This window comes from Elephas maximus, chromosome 4 (genome assembly GCF_024166365.1).
Source record: "Elephas maximus indicus isolate mEleMax1 chromosome 4, mEleMax1 primary haplotype, whole genome shotgun sequence".
Taxonomy (NCBI): Eukaryota; Metazoa; Chordata; class Mammalia; order Proboscidea; family Elephantidae; genus Elephas; species Elephas maximus.
Genome location: NC_064822.1, coordinates 57,591,391 through 57,607,488, shown reverse-complemented (window position 1 = coordinate 57,607,488; position 16,098 = coordinate 57,591,391). Strand labels below are relative to the sequence as shown.

General features: G+C 36.8%; 1 protein-coding gene and 1 non-coding gene across 13 annotated transcripts in view; one reads left to right on the top strand and one right to left on the bottom strand.

Annotated features, from left to right (window-relative positions):
- The window catches only part of ERC1 (ELKS/RAB6-interacting/CAST family member 1), a 530,770-nt gene that overhangs the window by 125,954 nt on the left and 388,718 nt on the right, over positions 1-16,098 (top strand). For 7 of the 12 annotated variants that reach the window (XM_049885109.1, XM_049885104.1, XM_049885106.1 and 4 more), the window contains 2 exons: positions 1,281-1,373; positions 4,944-5,111. In XM_049885109.1, the coding sequence (XP_049741066.1) occupies positions 1,281-1,373; positions 4,944-5,111 (261 nt within the window). The remainder of the gene's footprint in view (positions 1-1,280; positions 1,374-4,943; positions 5,112-16,098) is intronic. The other 5 variants (XM_049885108.1, XM_049885116.1, XM_049885114.1 and 2 more) reach the window with 2 other exon arrangements.
- LOC126076615 (U6 spliceosomal RNA) lies at positions 4,194-4,300 on the bottom strand. Its single transcript, XR_007517543.1, has one exon. It is a non-coding gene; the product is annotated as a U6 spliceosomal RNA (small nuclear RNA).

Sequence of the window (16,098 nt, the reverse complement as noted above, 5' to 3'; positions counted from 1 at the left end):
TTCTTAGAAGAAGTTTGAAAAGTTGGTGCATATCCATACTTCCTGAGTGTTGGAGAAGATTTGCTTCACACTGTTTTATTGAACTTCAGGGAAGAATACTTCCAAGACAGTTTTTTCAAATGGAACTTTCCCAGAATTAAAGTCAGAGTTACTGTTGTATAATTATTAGGAGTTTTTATTCAAAAGAAAATTACTTGTATGAAGCTAACTAAGCATTGTCACAGTTTAACATTTCATATAAATACCTCAAAGATGATTTAGTAGAATTACAACTAGATGAGTTTTTTTTTTTTTACTTATATGAGACATCAGGTTCTCAACCTCTTGTGAAGTATTTTAAAAGTCAAAACCCTAAGAGACTGAACTCTCCCCCTCCCGACCTTTTTTCCTTTGAAATGGGTTAAATAAAATCATGTTCTCCCTTCAACTATATTTCCTCAGAGGAAAGCCCTTTGCTCTATTCGTTGGAGAAGATCCATTTGCCTTCAGGCTTATTGCTTCCCACAGGGCTTTAGGCGTGTATACAGTAGGATAGGTACCACTGAAATGTATCAGCCCATGTTTATGAAACTCAGTTACAATATTGCTTCTTTAGATCTAAAGTCATTTAATTTGAGTTTGTAAACTGTCTAGCACTTTGGAGGATTTATTTTATTGCAGTTACCAATTTATCATTTTGTTGTAGTTTAATTAGAAATCATAACTGTAATTTACAAAATTTTAGCTAGAAAACAGTGTTTTTCCTCCTCTAGAACCCAATTGTATTAGTTCTCCAATTTCTCAGAACCGAAAATGGAAACTTTTCCAATAGTGTAGAGAAATAACACAGTCATAACTCCCTCTCTAGTTTCTGGCATATTTAGTACTTATACCTAGCACATGAGTCTGTAGAATATTCCTCTGTTATTTTAAGAATCTGCTATTAATGAGTTCTCTGACAAATTTCATTGTAATTTTAGAAGTAAAAAAAAAAATCACATACCCAACTTTCTATTAGTTTGGATCTCCCCCCCACCCCAATAATTTGAGAACAAAATATACTTCAGTATAATTTCTCTGCTCATGAGTCCCATTTGCTGATTAACACATTCCAGTCCATTTAAAAACTCTACGAAAGCAGGGAAACCACCTAGGGCCCTTTGAAGAGGTTGTTAGGGGAAGAGATTTGATTGTGTTGTATAAGTTATTATTATTTCCAGTCACTGCTCTGGCTTAAAAGCAGCTAATAAGAAGACCTAAGTTGACAATCTAAGTGAAAAAGTGTAACAATGTCGTGACAGGTAGAGCAACTGAAGGAGGAACTAAGTTCGAAAGAGGCTCAAGGGGAGGAGCTGAAAAAGAGAGCGGCTGGTCTTCAGGCTGAGGTCTTTGCAGTAAGATTTATCTCTTTATGTGCAGTGATCCCACAGTGGGACCCTGCTAGCTCTGGCTTCTGGGTGGCTTATACTTTCATTCTCTATTTTGGCAGCTTTGCCCAATACTAGCACTAACCAGCCTGCTCTGCTGTTTAACTGACTCCTGTTCACCAGTTTGACCCATATGTCACTTTGTGTGCAGTGAGCCCTTACGTGTTCTGGAAGTCATATGCCTCGCTCTTTATTGTTGCTTTTGTCACTCTGAATGGTACTTCAAACCTTGTTTTCTGCAGTCCCTTTCTTATTACTAGGTACTTGTTCATTTATGTGAATGATGATGGCTTTTTTTCTTGTTAGATACAAGAATATGCACATGTTCTCGATGCATCACATGTGTTTATTTGAATTTGAAATTCTTGAATAAAGTGCTTTACCTCCTAATATAGACCTTAAGTCCCCATTAAGTGATTTTGCAACAAATGTTACTTTCTTTAGAAAATAAACTAGCTTTCTGTATAGAAAGTATAGCTTATTTTTTTTTTTTAGTAAATTAGTCGGAATCGACTCTATCGCATTGGGTAGTAAATTAGAATTAGCATGACACGTAAGCCTCTACTTTTTTTTTTTTTTAATGAACCTAAAATTTCATTTTAAAACATAATGAAATAACAGAAGAATAGCTAACATTCTATCACTTCCTAGAAGCCTTTTAGAATCTGCTGAGGTAGGTGTATTATCATGCTAAACTTGTAGATGAGGAAACTGAGTTAACAGAGTGGTGCCCAGGAAAACAGTTTTTAAGGGCCAGAGTTTGATTTTTACACAAGCAGTCTGGTTCCAGAACCTGTGCTCATAAATGCTCCATTATACTGCTGGCCATGCATACATTTGTCAAATTGTCAGGGAAAACTTTCTGAAAATAATTGTGGCCTAAGACTGAAATGAAGTATTAAAAAAAAAAAAAATGGCTGATTTTGATGTTTGCTGTTTATGGACCACTTTATAAAATAAAATAAGTAAAATATGTTGTCTGAAAGGGTCTAGCTTGGTTTATTGGTAACCATGTATTGTCTGGAGAAGTTGGTCTGTAACTTTTTTCTTTCTTAGCTGTTATTATGCATTTCTACATTGTATCAGACAACAGGCTAAGCACAGTCCAGACATTGTTATATTTAATCCCCAAACAATACAGTGGCATTGGTATAACTTCTCCATATTCCTGAATAGGAAACCACAGTTTAGGGAGATAAAGTAATTTCTCAAAGACCCGTAGCTAGTGCAGCCTCATTTGTGATTGACTGTAAAAGCCTTGTGCTCATAACATTTCCTTCCCATTCGTAATATTCTCTCTTTTCTCAGTTTTTAAGATCAATTTAGCATTACTTGAAGCTTCTTTAATAATGCAGAGTCAGGAAACTGAGATTTTTAAAAGATGTATGTATATATATATAAATATATATCTTATGTATATACATATTTTATGTATATATACACACGCACATAAATACTGATATACACTTGATCACATGATTAGAGGTAGCTGGAAATTTGAGTGTTCTTTAAGCCATAGTTCACTAGCTGAGGAAGTGGTAATACTTTATTTCTTTTGTGTATTCATTCATACAACAAATGTGTTTTAGTGCAGTGTTAGGGATGGATTAATATTGATCTGCCTTTTTTGGTTGTTAGAGTGATATCATGAAAGACCCCGGACCATCACAGTACGTGGTAACTTCTGGGTGCTTATCTGTTTTGCAGGATGAAAATAGCAGCCATTCACAATTATTTTCCACGATGTTCTTAGTATTCTCAAGTGCTGTGCATACAGCAAATATTTCTTGAATGAATGACTATTTGTTGAGTGAATAACTATCTAAATAGAAATTTCATATGTATGAGAAAAAATTATTTAAAGTAAAATTTATATTTCCTCATGGAAATTGTTCTCAAAAGCTTCATCCCTTATACCTCAAATTATTACCATGAAAATACATTAAATGCTTGCAATTAAAAAAAAATTGTACTTTTCACTGTTGTTCTGTTCTGTTGAGTTGATTCCGACTCATAGCAACGTCTAGGACAGAGTAGAACTGCCCTATAGGGTTTCCTAAGTTGTAACCTTTGCAGGAGCAAATTGCCAGGTCTTTTCTCCTGGTGTGTTTGAACCACATGCCTTTCAGTTAGCAGCTGAGTGCTTTGACCATTGCACCACCAGGGCTCCTTTTCTGACTTCTTGTCAAATTCATACTTCTAAAAATTAATCTTTTTTTTAATGTGCAGCTACCTTACTAGGCAGTACATGTAAAAGCAGACCTGATTTCTGTTTATATGGCTTACATTGAGAATAAAAGAATATTTAAAATATTCTTAGGAAAACAGAAATGTAAAGGAGATGTTTGAAATTAAATATCGTCTAACTTAAGAGTAGTTTATAGGAGGTTAAATCTGACACCTATTGATTTGTAGATTACCTTGTCAGAGGTATGAGCTTCAAATTGTTATGTACATTCTTACAGAAAGATTTTATGCATTCTTTATTTAGGTCACATACTTTTATCCATTTAGTTACTATTGACATGTTATAGGCGATAGAATTTATAGGTGAAATCTTTTTTAATTCAATATCCATAACTCATCAAAATTGGATTTTTTAAAGTGCATGTCTATTATGCCGTATAACACCTAATGTAACTTTTTTTTTTTTTTAATTTTTATTAAGCTTCAAGTGAACATTTACCATTCCAATCAGTCTGTCACATGTAGGTTTACATACATCTTACTCCCTTCTCCCACTTGCTCTCCCCCTATTGAGTCAGCCCTTACAGTCTCTCGTTTCATAAAAATATGGAACGCTTCACAAATTTGCGTGTCATCCTTACGCAGGGGCCATGCTAATCTTCTCTGTATCGTTCCAATTTTAGTATATGTGCTGCCGAAGCAAGCACTAATGTAACTTTTAAGATAAGAATTTTATGTAAACTTCTAAGAAGGAGAAGAAAAATCATTGGGGGGAAAAAAACAGCAACCGAATCTTCTGAATTTCCTTTAAATGACAGCACTAGGAGGTTTCTTTATTTTCTTCTGTGTTACATCTACACTAATCCTGCATTTGATCTATCATGTTCTGAAGAGGTCTGACTTAATAAAATCAAAATGTTTTTTTCAGCACAGTGGTGTTCACATGCTTACTGGTATTCACACTCATCTAATTGAATTGGGGTTTCTTACCCCTCTATTTCTTTTCTAAGGGGTTTCAAAGAATATTTAGCCAACACAATAAATGAAAACTGGAAATTTTCCTATTTGTTGAATAAGCTTTGTTGGGGGGTTTCAAAGAATATTTAGCTAACACGATAAATGAAAACTGGAAATTTTCCTATTTGTTGAATAAGCTTTGGGGGTGTGTATCTAAGATTAAAAAAAAAAAAAAAAGATTAGACGACGTAAAAAAAAAAAAGAACTATGTCCTCTCAAAAAATTAATGTAGCATTTAGTTTCACATCTTGTGACTCAGTCCTGTCAAAGATCCGAATCAGAGGAGATTGTTTCATTGCTTCCTTCCTTACAGTGTTTTATTTTCTTCTCTAGATTGGTCAGGTGAAGCAGGAGCTGTCCAGAAAGGACACAGAACTCCTAGCCCTGCAGACAAAGTTAGAAACACTCACGAACCAGTTTTCAGACAGTAAGCAACACATTGAGGTGCTGAAGGAGTCCTTGACCGCCAAGGAACAAAGGGCTGCCATCCTACAGACAGAGGTAAGACAGATTCTGGGATTTGCGGGTAGTCAATTTGTTGGCACCGTTTTATATGTGTTAACTGTACTGTTTCTGTTATGTTTAGAGTTGGAAAATATGAATAACTCTGTAATTAATTCCCTAGCAATGTAATCAGTTACTGTATTAAAATGTAGCTATCTTGTTTTAGTTGTTACTTGATCTAACAAATTAAAACTAGTGCAGTTTACTTACATTTTTAATTCTTTGGGCTTTCACAGAGTACTTAAAAGTATACTCTAAACTAACATTATTACAATGAAAAGATAGTTGTAAAATAGAAATCGTTGATTTAGAATTTTAGTTCTTACCCATGGTAAATCTTCCAGTCAGGAATGACAATGAGCTTGGTTACCCTGTGTTTGGATTATGTTTAAGTGTGCTTAATTTTTTAGTTTATGAGTAGGTTTAAGTCAGGAAACTGGAATCTAAAGATGTTCTAGATAGACCTAGTTCTGAACTACAGATCAGAACAATGTGTCTTCATATCCTGTTTGAAATATAGTATATTTAGAAATCTTAGAGGATTATGTATCTAGTCTGTCAGCCCTGACTTCAGGTAGGAATACAGTAAAAAATTCCAAACAGATGAGAATCTGTCATGTTTACAATGATGAAAGAGAAGGAATTGATGATACTGTTTGGATTTACTGTCCTAATTAAAGATCTCAGTAAACTAGGGTACTTAGGTAGAAATAGCTAAGTAGTTCTGCTTCATAGAAGAAAAAAATAAAGCATAAGATTAGTTTTTGTTTTTGTTAATAACCAGATCATAGATAAATAAGGGCATGGTTTGATGGAAAAAAAGGAATGAGGAGAAAAAGAATGAATAAAAACATCATAACCAAGAAGACCAGAATCTTCAAGTGGGGAGAAATGAGGAAAGGCAGAGGGAAAGGACTAAAACCTTATTTCATGCGGTATTTTATTTTTGTACAGTTTGGGGCTTTGTTGAAAGTAAGAGATTTGGATGATGTAATTTTTTGTGCACTTTGGTTAAAGAACCTACACTCTTTATATTTTAATACATGTTTCCTTTCATCATGATATCTGTTCCATTCTACCTGACGTGATATTTTGGGTATAAAATCATGAGATGCAGTAGTGGTTAAGGTTCAGGCTCTGGAGTCATACTTTGTGAGTTTGAACTTGAGTTTACTGCCACGTGTGTGATCTTGGGCCTTTTAACCTCATCGTGCCCTACTTTCCACATCTGTATGATGAAGAGAATAGTAGTGCCTGCCTCAGAGTGTCGTAAAGATTGAACTACTATATTCATGCCTATTTCCTGGTACATAGAAACACCTTTGTATGTTAGTCATTGTCATCATTGCTATAAGTCTGGTACTAAAATCAGTTAACATGTATAAACTTAAAAGATTGTTAGAGAACGTAGTTGATTTTCTCTTTCATTGGCATAAATTTTACTCAGAAGATTCGGCCTTTTGTGTTTTATCAAGCTGAATTTAGCTTATTCATAGAGTTACAAATATAGAATCATCTAGAAATGTTACCGGCAAAGTTATTTTATAGCTGTGTTAATAAGAGTTTTTCGCGGCAGTAACTTGTGTGCATGCAATACTGCAGAAGGGTCAGAAGAGGGTGCCAGCGTCTCAGCAGCGAGCCCTACTTCCAAGTTTGCTACTGTAATAGCCTCGGATGGAGGCGGCAGGTGTGCACACCAGAGAACCAAGCAGTTGCTTAATGATAATATAAACATTTAAAAGCTTGTCACAGTCTAATAAATGACTTTTTCCCCTTGACAATCCATCATTCTCTTTGTACCCCTCTCAAGTAATGTTCGTATTAGCTAGGTCTCACACAGATGGGCTTGTGATTGGTTTCTTGTACCATAGAGAATAAAGACTGTATTTGTGGTCACTCTTGAATGGCTTTTATGTTTGTTTTTTAGCCACTATGGGAGTAGCTGAGTCTCAGTGACTGCCCCATAAGTTACTGGGACAATTGTTCTGAGCAGTCATCTTGTACTAAAAGATAGCAGTGTAAAAGCTAACTACCTTTTGTATTGGGGATTATTATTAGCATTTACCTTTTTAAAAAATTACTCTGGTGGCAACTTGGCAAAAGTTACTTTTTCCCCAAAGCGTCTTTACCTTATTACCAAACCAAACGCATTCCTGTTGAGTAGATTCTGACTCATAGCAAACTTACTGGACAGGGTAGAACTGCCCCAGAGGGTTTCCAAGGCTGTAAATCTTTATGAAAGCAGACTGCCACATCTTTCTCTCTCAGAGCTGCTGGTGGGTTCAGACCCCTGACCTTTTGGGACCTTTTGGTTAGCAGCAGAGCACTTAACCACTATGCCAACAGGGCGTCTCTTTCCCATGTTAGAACCTAGGAAAAGGCAGTTTGAACTAGCCCTTTGGAAGTTCTAATGTATTCGTATATCAAAAGAAATTCTCTATAAAGAGTTTTACAGGTTGCTGTCATTTTGCCTTATGTTTAGATTTCTTCCATTAATATCATATAATTGTCCCCTTCTATATCTTATGCCCTAACCCCTAACAGCCTGAGGTAAACCAGATGTCATTAGACACCTATGAAGTGTCAAAAGAATTTTTTTAAAACACCTTACCGTTTACAGGCATTTTCGTCTTTATTATTTTATTTGATCTGCATGGTAATGGCATAGGTTAGGCAAGATAAGGATTTTTAGGCAAGATAAGTAGTGTTGTCTTGCTTTTGTAGTTGAGAATTACATAGACTGCTTATCAGCGTACTACTTTCGATTGACACTTGGGGCTCCTCTCACTAGTAACCCTGGGACTTTTGATATAGGCTACAATATACTCAGGAATTTTTCTGTCTTAAGCCCACTTTCTTGTTCCTAAATGTTGATGCCATACCATGGACCTTTGTTGAATTTTTCTTCTAGACAAGTTCTCAGTGTGCAGAGCAGAACTGATTTATCAATAAGTTAAAATAATGTAGACCTTACTGACTTTTTTTCCTTGCTACCTACTGCAAATAAAAATGTTGGATAGGACATTTTAAATAAAAAAAAAAAATGTTGGATAGGACATTTTAAATAGAATCCCCCAAATACAAACCTTAAAAAAATTAATAAATTTGAGTCCATCAAATTTCAGCATTTCTAGTCAACAAAGAATACCATTGACAAAGTTAATAAATGGATAACTGATTGGGAGAAGATATTTTCAGTACCTCCCAAAATAATAAGGGATCGAGATAAAGAATTAAAAAATGGATGCTTGCAAATCAATAAGAAAAGGTCCGAGGGAGGGAAGGATTTGAATAGGCAGTTAATATACAAGGAAGCTAAATAGTTAACCAAATATATGGTGAGATACTTAATTTCACTAGTAAACTGAGAAGTGCATATTTAAAAGACAATGAAATACTCTTATTTTGTTTATCGAATTGATAAAACTTAGAAAATGAATTAACATTAAGTACTTGTGAGGATTTGGGTAAACAAGAACACATATGGCATAGTTGGTCCTAGTAATCCCACTCTTGGGTGTATTCCCTAGAGAAGCTTTCCCACTGGTCCACAAGAGGACATGTATGAGGGTGTCCACTGCAGCATTGTTTGTGAGAGCAGAGACTTGGAGGCAGCCTAAATGTTCATTATTTATTGTTGTTAGGTGCTGCTGAGTTGATTTTGACTCGTAGCAACCCCATGTGACAGTTAGAACTCCTTCATAAGGTTTTCTTGGTTGTAATCTTTATGGGAACAGATCACCAGGTCTTTCCCCCATGGAGCTGCTACATGGGTTAGAACCACCTACCTTTTGGTTAGCAGTTGAGTGCTTAGCTGTTGAGCCATCAGAGCTCTTAATGTTCATTAATAGGAGGTTGGATAAGTAAAATACAGTGGATGTGTACCATGGAATACTATGCAGAAGTCAAAAGCAATGATCTAGACATATACCTAAGGCCATGAATAGACACTTTTTTTAAAGTAAGAAACAGGATGAAGTTTATAGCATATTAGCATTCATATAAATTAAAAGCACGTATATATGAAAAAACCACCCTCTATATTTCTAAGATACATACCACAGTGAAGAATTACCTTTACGCAAAGAAAGGTCTGGCCTTTGTTCCTGGTTCCTGGGTGGTACCCTTGAAACCCTTGGAATTTCCTGAGCGATGGGATTGTCTTTGTTATTCATGGTGGGCCCCTCCGTAGTTTATATTAACCAGGTGACTCAGGGTAGGGGCTGGCCATACCAGAAAGAATAACCATGTGATTAGGGGTTTGGAGCTTTAAGACACATGATATCAGCCTGACCTCCAGGAATGGGGCCTTGAGATCAGTCATGTGGCCAGCGGTTCAGTAATCATGCCTACATAATGAAGCCTCAGTAAAAACTCTGCCAAGGCTGGGGTGAGCTTCCCTGACTGACAGTATTCTGTATATTCACAAGTCACTTTTCTAGGAGGGTGACATATCTTAACTTCACTAGGAAAGGATAACGAAAGCCTCACATTTGGGACACCCTCCCAGACCTTGCCCTATGCATCTCTCCCTTTGGCTGGTTCAGATTTGTATCCTTTTGCTATTATAAAACCGTAATTGTAAGTATAGCTTTTTCAGTGAGTTCTGTGACTCATTCTAGCAAATATTGAACTTGAGTGGGTAGTGGGAACCACTGGATTTGTAGCCAGCTGATCAGAAATGAAAGTGGCCTGGGGATCCTGGAGCTTGCGTCTGGTGTTGTAAGGGGGTATTGGGAATCCTGAATATGTAGCCAGCTGGTCAAAAGTGAACATGGCCTGGGGACCTCTGGGTTCCTGTCTGGTACTCAGAATTCATAACCAACTGGTCAGAAGTGAGGGTGGCCTAGGGAACCCTGAGCTTGTGGCTGGTGTTTGAAGTCTTGGGCAGACTTGGCAGCCTGGAGGGTTGTGTCCTTGACATGTGAAGTTGGCCCAACTCCAGGTAGTTGATGTCAGAAATCATTTGCATATGAATGTTCAAGAACATATATTAAACATATTAGAATGGCTGTCTGCTTAAGGGGGAAATGGGTATGGGGATTGGACATGAGTGGAAAAATAAAATAGTAGTAAAGTAAGAGTGGAACTTTGCATGAATCTGTCATAGTTTTAAATGAATTGAGGAATATGAGTAATTTGGCTCTTTGTCTGAGTAAAGGTCTGGAAGCAATAATTGCGACTGTGTAACTTCTGTGAGGGTAAACTGGGTGTAATTTCTCTTACCACATTGATTCTCATTGATTACCTATCTTTCCTTATCGCTTCCAACACTAAGTATCTGTCAGCAAGGATTCCACACTATGGTTGTCCTGAAGGGCTGTTGTTTTTGGTAACCAAGAGGCTTGGATTTTAATGGTGCCATGTGAACAGCAGATATGCCTTAGTCCTAAATGAAGTAGGGAATTGAAACTGATAACTCTGTATAAATGCAGGATCCTCATAAGAAAAGGTAGACTAGAAAAAATTTCTCCTAATTTTTTTTTTTTACCAGTAGTAGATAACGTGAAAGATTGACTTACTCACCTGACATTGGCTAGACAAGTTTGAGTTTTGGGAAAGAAGTCTGTTCTCCTGCAGGTTTGAGTTTAAATATACGTAACTACTCTCAAGGGACATACTTGAAACCTAGCCTATGAAGAGTCCCACAGATAAAGCCCTGCTTAGAATGAATTTACAACTCTAAATTACTTAATCATATGTGGAATTTAATCTATCCTGAGCCAATGTCAGGAATAAGAAGAAATAGATGGTTAGACCCTTAGGAAGATCAGGATGAGACTGTAAAATAAATGATTAAAGTAAAGGATGGACTAGTGAGCATGGGAACACTCTCCACAATGATTGAGCATGTTGAGATGTTGTTTCAGCACTACTAAGAGAAAAAGCTGATGTCATGTAGTAAGGGCAATACTGTTTAGTATAAAACACATCGTTGCCGAGTTGATTCCAACTCATAGTGACCCTATAAGACAGAGTAGAACTGCCCCATAGGGTTTCCAAGGCTGTAATCTTTACAGAATCAGACTGCCACATCTTTCTCCTGCAGAGCGGCTAATGGGTTTGAACCACTGACCTTTTGGTTAGCAGCCGAGTGCTTTAACCACTGCACCAGCAGGGCTCCTACTGTTTAGTATAAAACCCAGTGCCCTAGAGTCGATTCCGACTCATAGCGACCCTATAGGACGGAGTGGAACTGCCCCATAGAGTTTCCAAGGAGCGCCTGGTGGATTTGAACTGCTGACCCTTTGGTTAGCAGCCTAACCACTTAACCACTACGCCACCAGGGTTTCCAACTGTTTAGTATAGTGTCTTTGAATCTTGGCTTTGCCACTTACTTGCTGTGTAAGTTTATACTTTCTGTGCCTCCATTTCTTCATCTGTGAGAAAAATAAAAGCATCACCTCATAGAGTGTTTTGAGAATTAAATGAATTAATACATGTATGTGTATAGTAGCACTCAGTAAACGTTAAAAAACCAAACCCATTGCCGTTGAGTTGATTCTGACTCATAGTGACCCTATAGGACAGAGTAGAACTGTCTCATAGGGTTTCTAGGGAGTGGCTGGTGGATTTGAACTGCCGACCTTTTGGTTAGCAGCCGAATTCTTAACCACTGTGCCACCAGGGCTCCGGTAAATGTTAGTTATTATTATTAAATACATGAAGGAAGGATTTAAAGCCTGAACAAAGAGCAAACGCTATAACAATAGACAGATTTTAAAAGAATTAAGCAGATTTTTAGATATTAATTAAATTAAGGTGAAAAATGGTGTTTTAAATTGCAGATTAGAGAGAGGTTCAGGGAAAATTAGCAAATTGGGAGATAAATCTAATTAGATATTACCTAGGGGTCAATAGGAGAGATTAAAAATACAGAAATTAATAAAGAGAGGTTAACAGACATGGAAATTGAAGGCCCAACTCAACATCTACAGGAGTTTAAAGTGGAGAATAGAGGGAATGGGTGGACATTTTAAAAGAGATAATTGCTGAGATTTTTTTCTGACTTGATAATAGGCATGGGTACTTCAATTCAGGAGCAAATTATTCTTGAACAGGAAATTACCCATACCTACATAGATGAAAATGAAATCATGGAAAAACCAATCTTTAAAAGGCATCAGAGAGCAAAGATAGATTACCTACAAGGGATTAACAATTATACCAAATAGCTGATTTTTCAACAGCAGCAACAAAAGTGAGAAGATGAAAAAAAAATCTTCTGAGGTTAGAGAAAAAAAAGTGACAATTCAGAATTCTGTACCTAGCTAAAATGTCATTCATCCATGAAGGTAGAATAAAGATATTTTTTCACACTAACAAAAATTGGTAGTTTTTTTTTTTTTTACTACCCATGGATCCCCATAGAAAGAGCTGCTAAGGGATGTACTTTAGAAAGAAGGGCATTATGTCCAAGGAGTGAGATGCAAGAAGGAATAGTAGACAAAAGGACATAAATATAACAAGTAGGAAAAAATAATCAAAGATCAATATAATAGTTTGGCACAGACCTAACCACAGTAGTCTGTTAAAGCTAAAACTCCAAGATCAGTTAAAAACTCTGAAGATCGAAAAAGGTGAAGACTTTCAGGGGACAGATCCTAAAAGGAATAGCTTATCTTTTGCTTCTGTTTGTTGGTATAACGTTGCTAGATGACGTTGTTGTTGTTGTTAGTTGTCGTGGGGTCGATTCTGGCTGTCGATGACCGCATGTATACTATATCAGATTAGAACTGCTCCATAGGGTTTTCAAAGCTATGACCTTTCAGAAGCCAGGCCTGTCTTCCCAGGTACCCCTGGGTGAGTTTGAACTGCTGACCTTTTGGTTAGTAGCTCAGTGCCTAAGCATTTGCTAGATGATGGAGCAGGTGAAATTCTGTATCTGCATTGTTTGTCTTTCCTGTCAAGAAGATGATCATGGGACTAAAAAAGGTAAGATGTATATTTTAAGAGTGGCAAAATGAAAATGAAGCCCCAGTTATATGAAAAGAGAAATTGTAAGAAATCATCAAAGAGATCTACAACCTTGGTACTTGGAGTGTAGTCTAACGACCACAGCATTGGCTCACGTGGGAGGTTGTTAGAAACACAAATCTTGAGCCCACCCTAGACCTACTGAATTAGAGCCTATATTTTAACAGGATTTCCAGTTTGAGAAGTACTACAAAGTTGTTTTACGGAGACCTGGTGGTGCAGTGGTTAAGAGTTCGGCTGCTAATCAAAAACTCAGCAGTTTGAATCCACCAGCCTCCTCGGAAACCCTATGGGGCAGTTCTGCTCTGTCCTCTAGGGTTGCTATTAGTTGGAATTGACTTGACAGCCACGGGGTTTTTTTTTTTTTTTTGGTTTTGAAGTTTTTTTGTCTTTTGGTTAGGATGATTTAAATCCCAGATACAAATAAAATCACTTATCTGCTGTTGATCATCACTGAGGAATCATGAAGATAAGAGTAGTTTCTAAGGTTGACTTTGGGCGAATGTCACTTTAATTTTCCAGAAAGAGGATTGCTACATCTACACACAACCTAATCTTTTTCCTACATGTAATTTTAGAATGGAGTATTGGAGAGAAGGCTTGTGAGGACCTTGAAGTGCAAGTGGTGATCACTAATAGCCAGCATTAAAAATAGGTCATCTCAGCCTGATAGAAAGGGAGAAAAATTTGGAATAGAGCCTCAGATTCCTTAAAAAAACAAACAAAAAGCCAGACCTACTTGGCTAGTTGAGACTGGAGAACTCCCTAAGACGTAATAAAGTATTATTTAAAAAAAAAAAGCCAACTCAGACTAATTTTGTATTCTTCTTTGGTAGGATTTCAAGACTGGTAGATTGGGAATGTATGGGTGATACAGTAGCTCTGTACTTTTCAAGGCACTGGCAAAGCAATTTTAAAAAGATGGAGAAATGTAAGCTGGATAACTATAAAATGACTTCTCCCAAAAGGTATTGTTTAATGGTGTATGATAACCTACATATAAGTTTCCAGTAGTACCCTGTAATCCTCTAAACTTGTTAAATATTTTTATTAATGAACTGGATGGAAAAAAAGATGGGGAGGAGAGATGTAATGTGCATGTTAGATGAGAAATTCAGCATTCCAGAAGATTTTACAGAGCAGAGTAATGGGCTAAATCTAGAAGCATAAAATTTAATAGAATGAATGTAAAAGTCTTTATTTGCCATGTCTCCTTTTCTCCAGTGAAAAGCTAGCAAAAAAGAACAAACAAAAAAGCCCCATTTAAGAAAAAAAAAATAATAACACAAAATAGCCTTATTAAGTATTCCCTCAGTGTCTGGCTATTGTTGTTAGGTGCCTTTGAGTCAGTTCTGACTCATAGCAACGCTATGTACAACAGAATGAAACACTGCCCGGCCCTGTGCCATCCTCATGACCATTGTTGTGCCTGAGCCCGTTGTTGCTGCCACTGTGTCAATCCATTTCTTTGAAGGTCTTCCTCTTTTTCTCTGACCCTCTGCTTTACCAAGCATGATGTCTTTCTCCAGGGACTCGCCCCTCCTGATAACATGTCCAAAGTATGTGAGACAAAGTCTCACCATCCTCACTTCTGAGGAGCATTGTGGCTGTACTTCTTCAAAGACAGATTTGTTCATTCTTTTGGCAGTCCTTGGTATATTCAGGATTCTTCCACAACACCGTAACTCAAAGACATCAAGTCTTCCAATGTCTTCCTTATTTATTGCCCAACTTCCCCATGCATACCAGGCCTCTGGCTAGTGGCTACCAAAAAAAAAAAGTTAGGAAGTCTTAGGTTACTTCAGAGATGTCTAGAATAAGGAAGTAGTTATTAGACTACACTTAAAATAATTATGTTTAGTTCTGGGTATAATGATTTGAGGGGTATTGACAAATTGAAGCACGTTTACATGTAAAGACTCTGAAACCATGACATATTAAGGAACAGTTGAAGGGTACTTTGGAAAAAAAATACTTTTGAGGGTACGTGATGGTCTGCATGTGTTTGAATAGCTGTTATATGGAAGAGAGTTTGGCCTGTGGGGTATAACTTGGACCAATGGGTAAAACTACCAGAAAAACATTTTTATTTATATTTTTACTTCCTGATAATATATAACTTTTTACTATACCTATTAAAACTAGGGTGGGGGTTGCCTCTGGAGAGCAGCCATGTACCTGGTTATTACTGGAGGTGTTCAAATGCTAGAGAGGTCTGTTTGAAAGGGATATTGTATAAGGAGATTCAGTTTTTGGATGAGAGATTGAATTGGGTGACATTTTAAGGGCCCCTCTGACACAGAAATCCCCCTTTCTGTGATTCTAAGGGTTTTCACACATAGATAGGGCTATAAGGCTTAGTTGATCTTAGTCCTGATACTAGAATGAGGAATGTAACAAATATGTTGGCTTAGAAGGGTCAAGATAGAAGCACTAGGTTGGCCTTTCTTAGTTTTACAAAGAACAAGAGTAGATGCGTTTCTGTCGGGGCTGGATGGCTGGGTACAGCTTATTGCAGTACACTGTATAGCCATTACTGTGTCCTCTTTCCTAGGAATTTTCAAGCGGAAGTGGGTGGAGAAGATACTGACATTAGTTTTTTAGATTATAAATTTGCAGCTCTTTTTGGGTAAACAAAGTGTAAATAAACTGTGTACTGTGGGATGGTACATCTCTACCCCTGACCTTTTTGGTCACAAAACTATTTCTCAACCTATCTTAACCTTTTTTCTGTTTACATTACTAAGCAGATCTATCTAATGACATATCAGTAGAAATAACTAATTGCAAGAAAAAAGTGGCTCGTTGCCTATAATTCTTTTATTGGTTTTGCCAATATGACCTTTCTCTTACACGCTAGACTTTTTGTTCCTCTGAATGCTCCAACTTTTTTTTTTTTTTTTTCAGGGTCAAATATGAGGCGTCAAACAGAGCTCAAGTCAACTTTTTGAAAATGCCTTTTAAAATAAGTTTACTTGTGTATGTAGTCTGTATGCTGTCAGTCTTA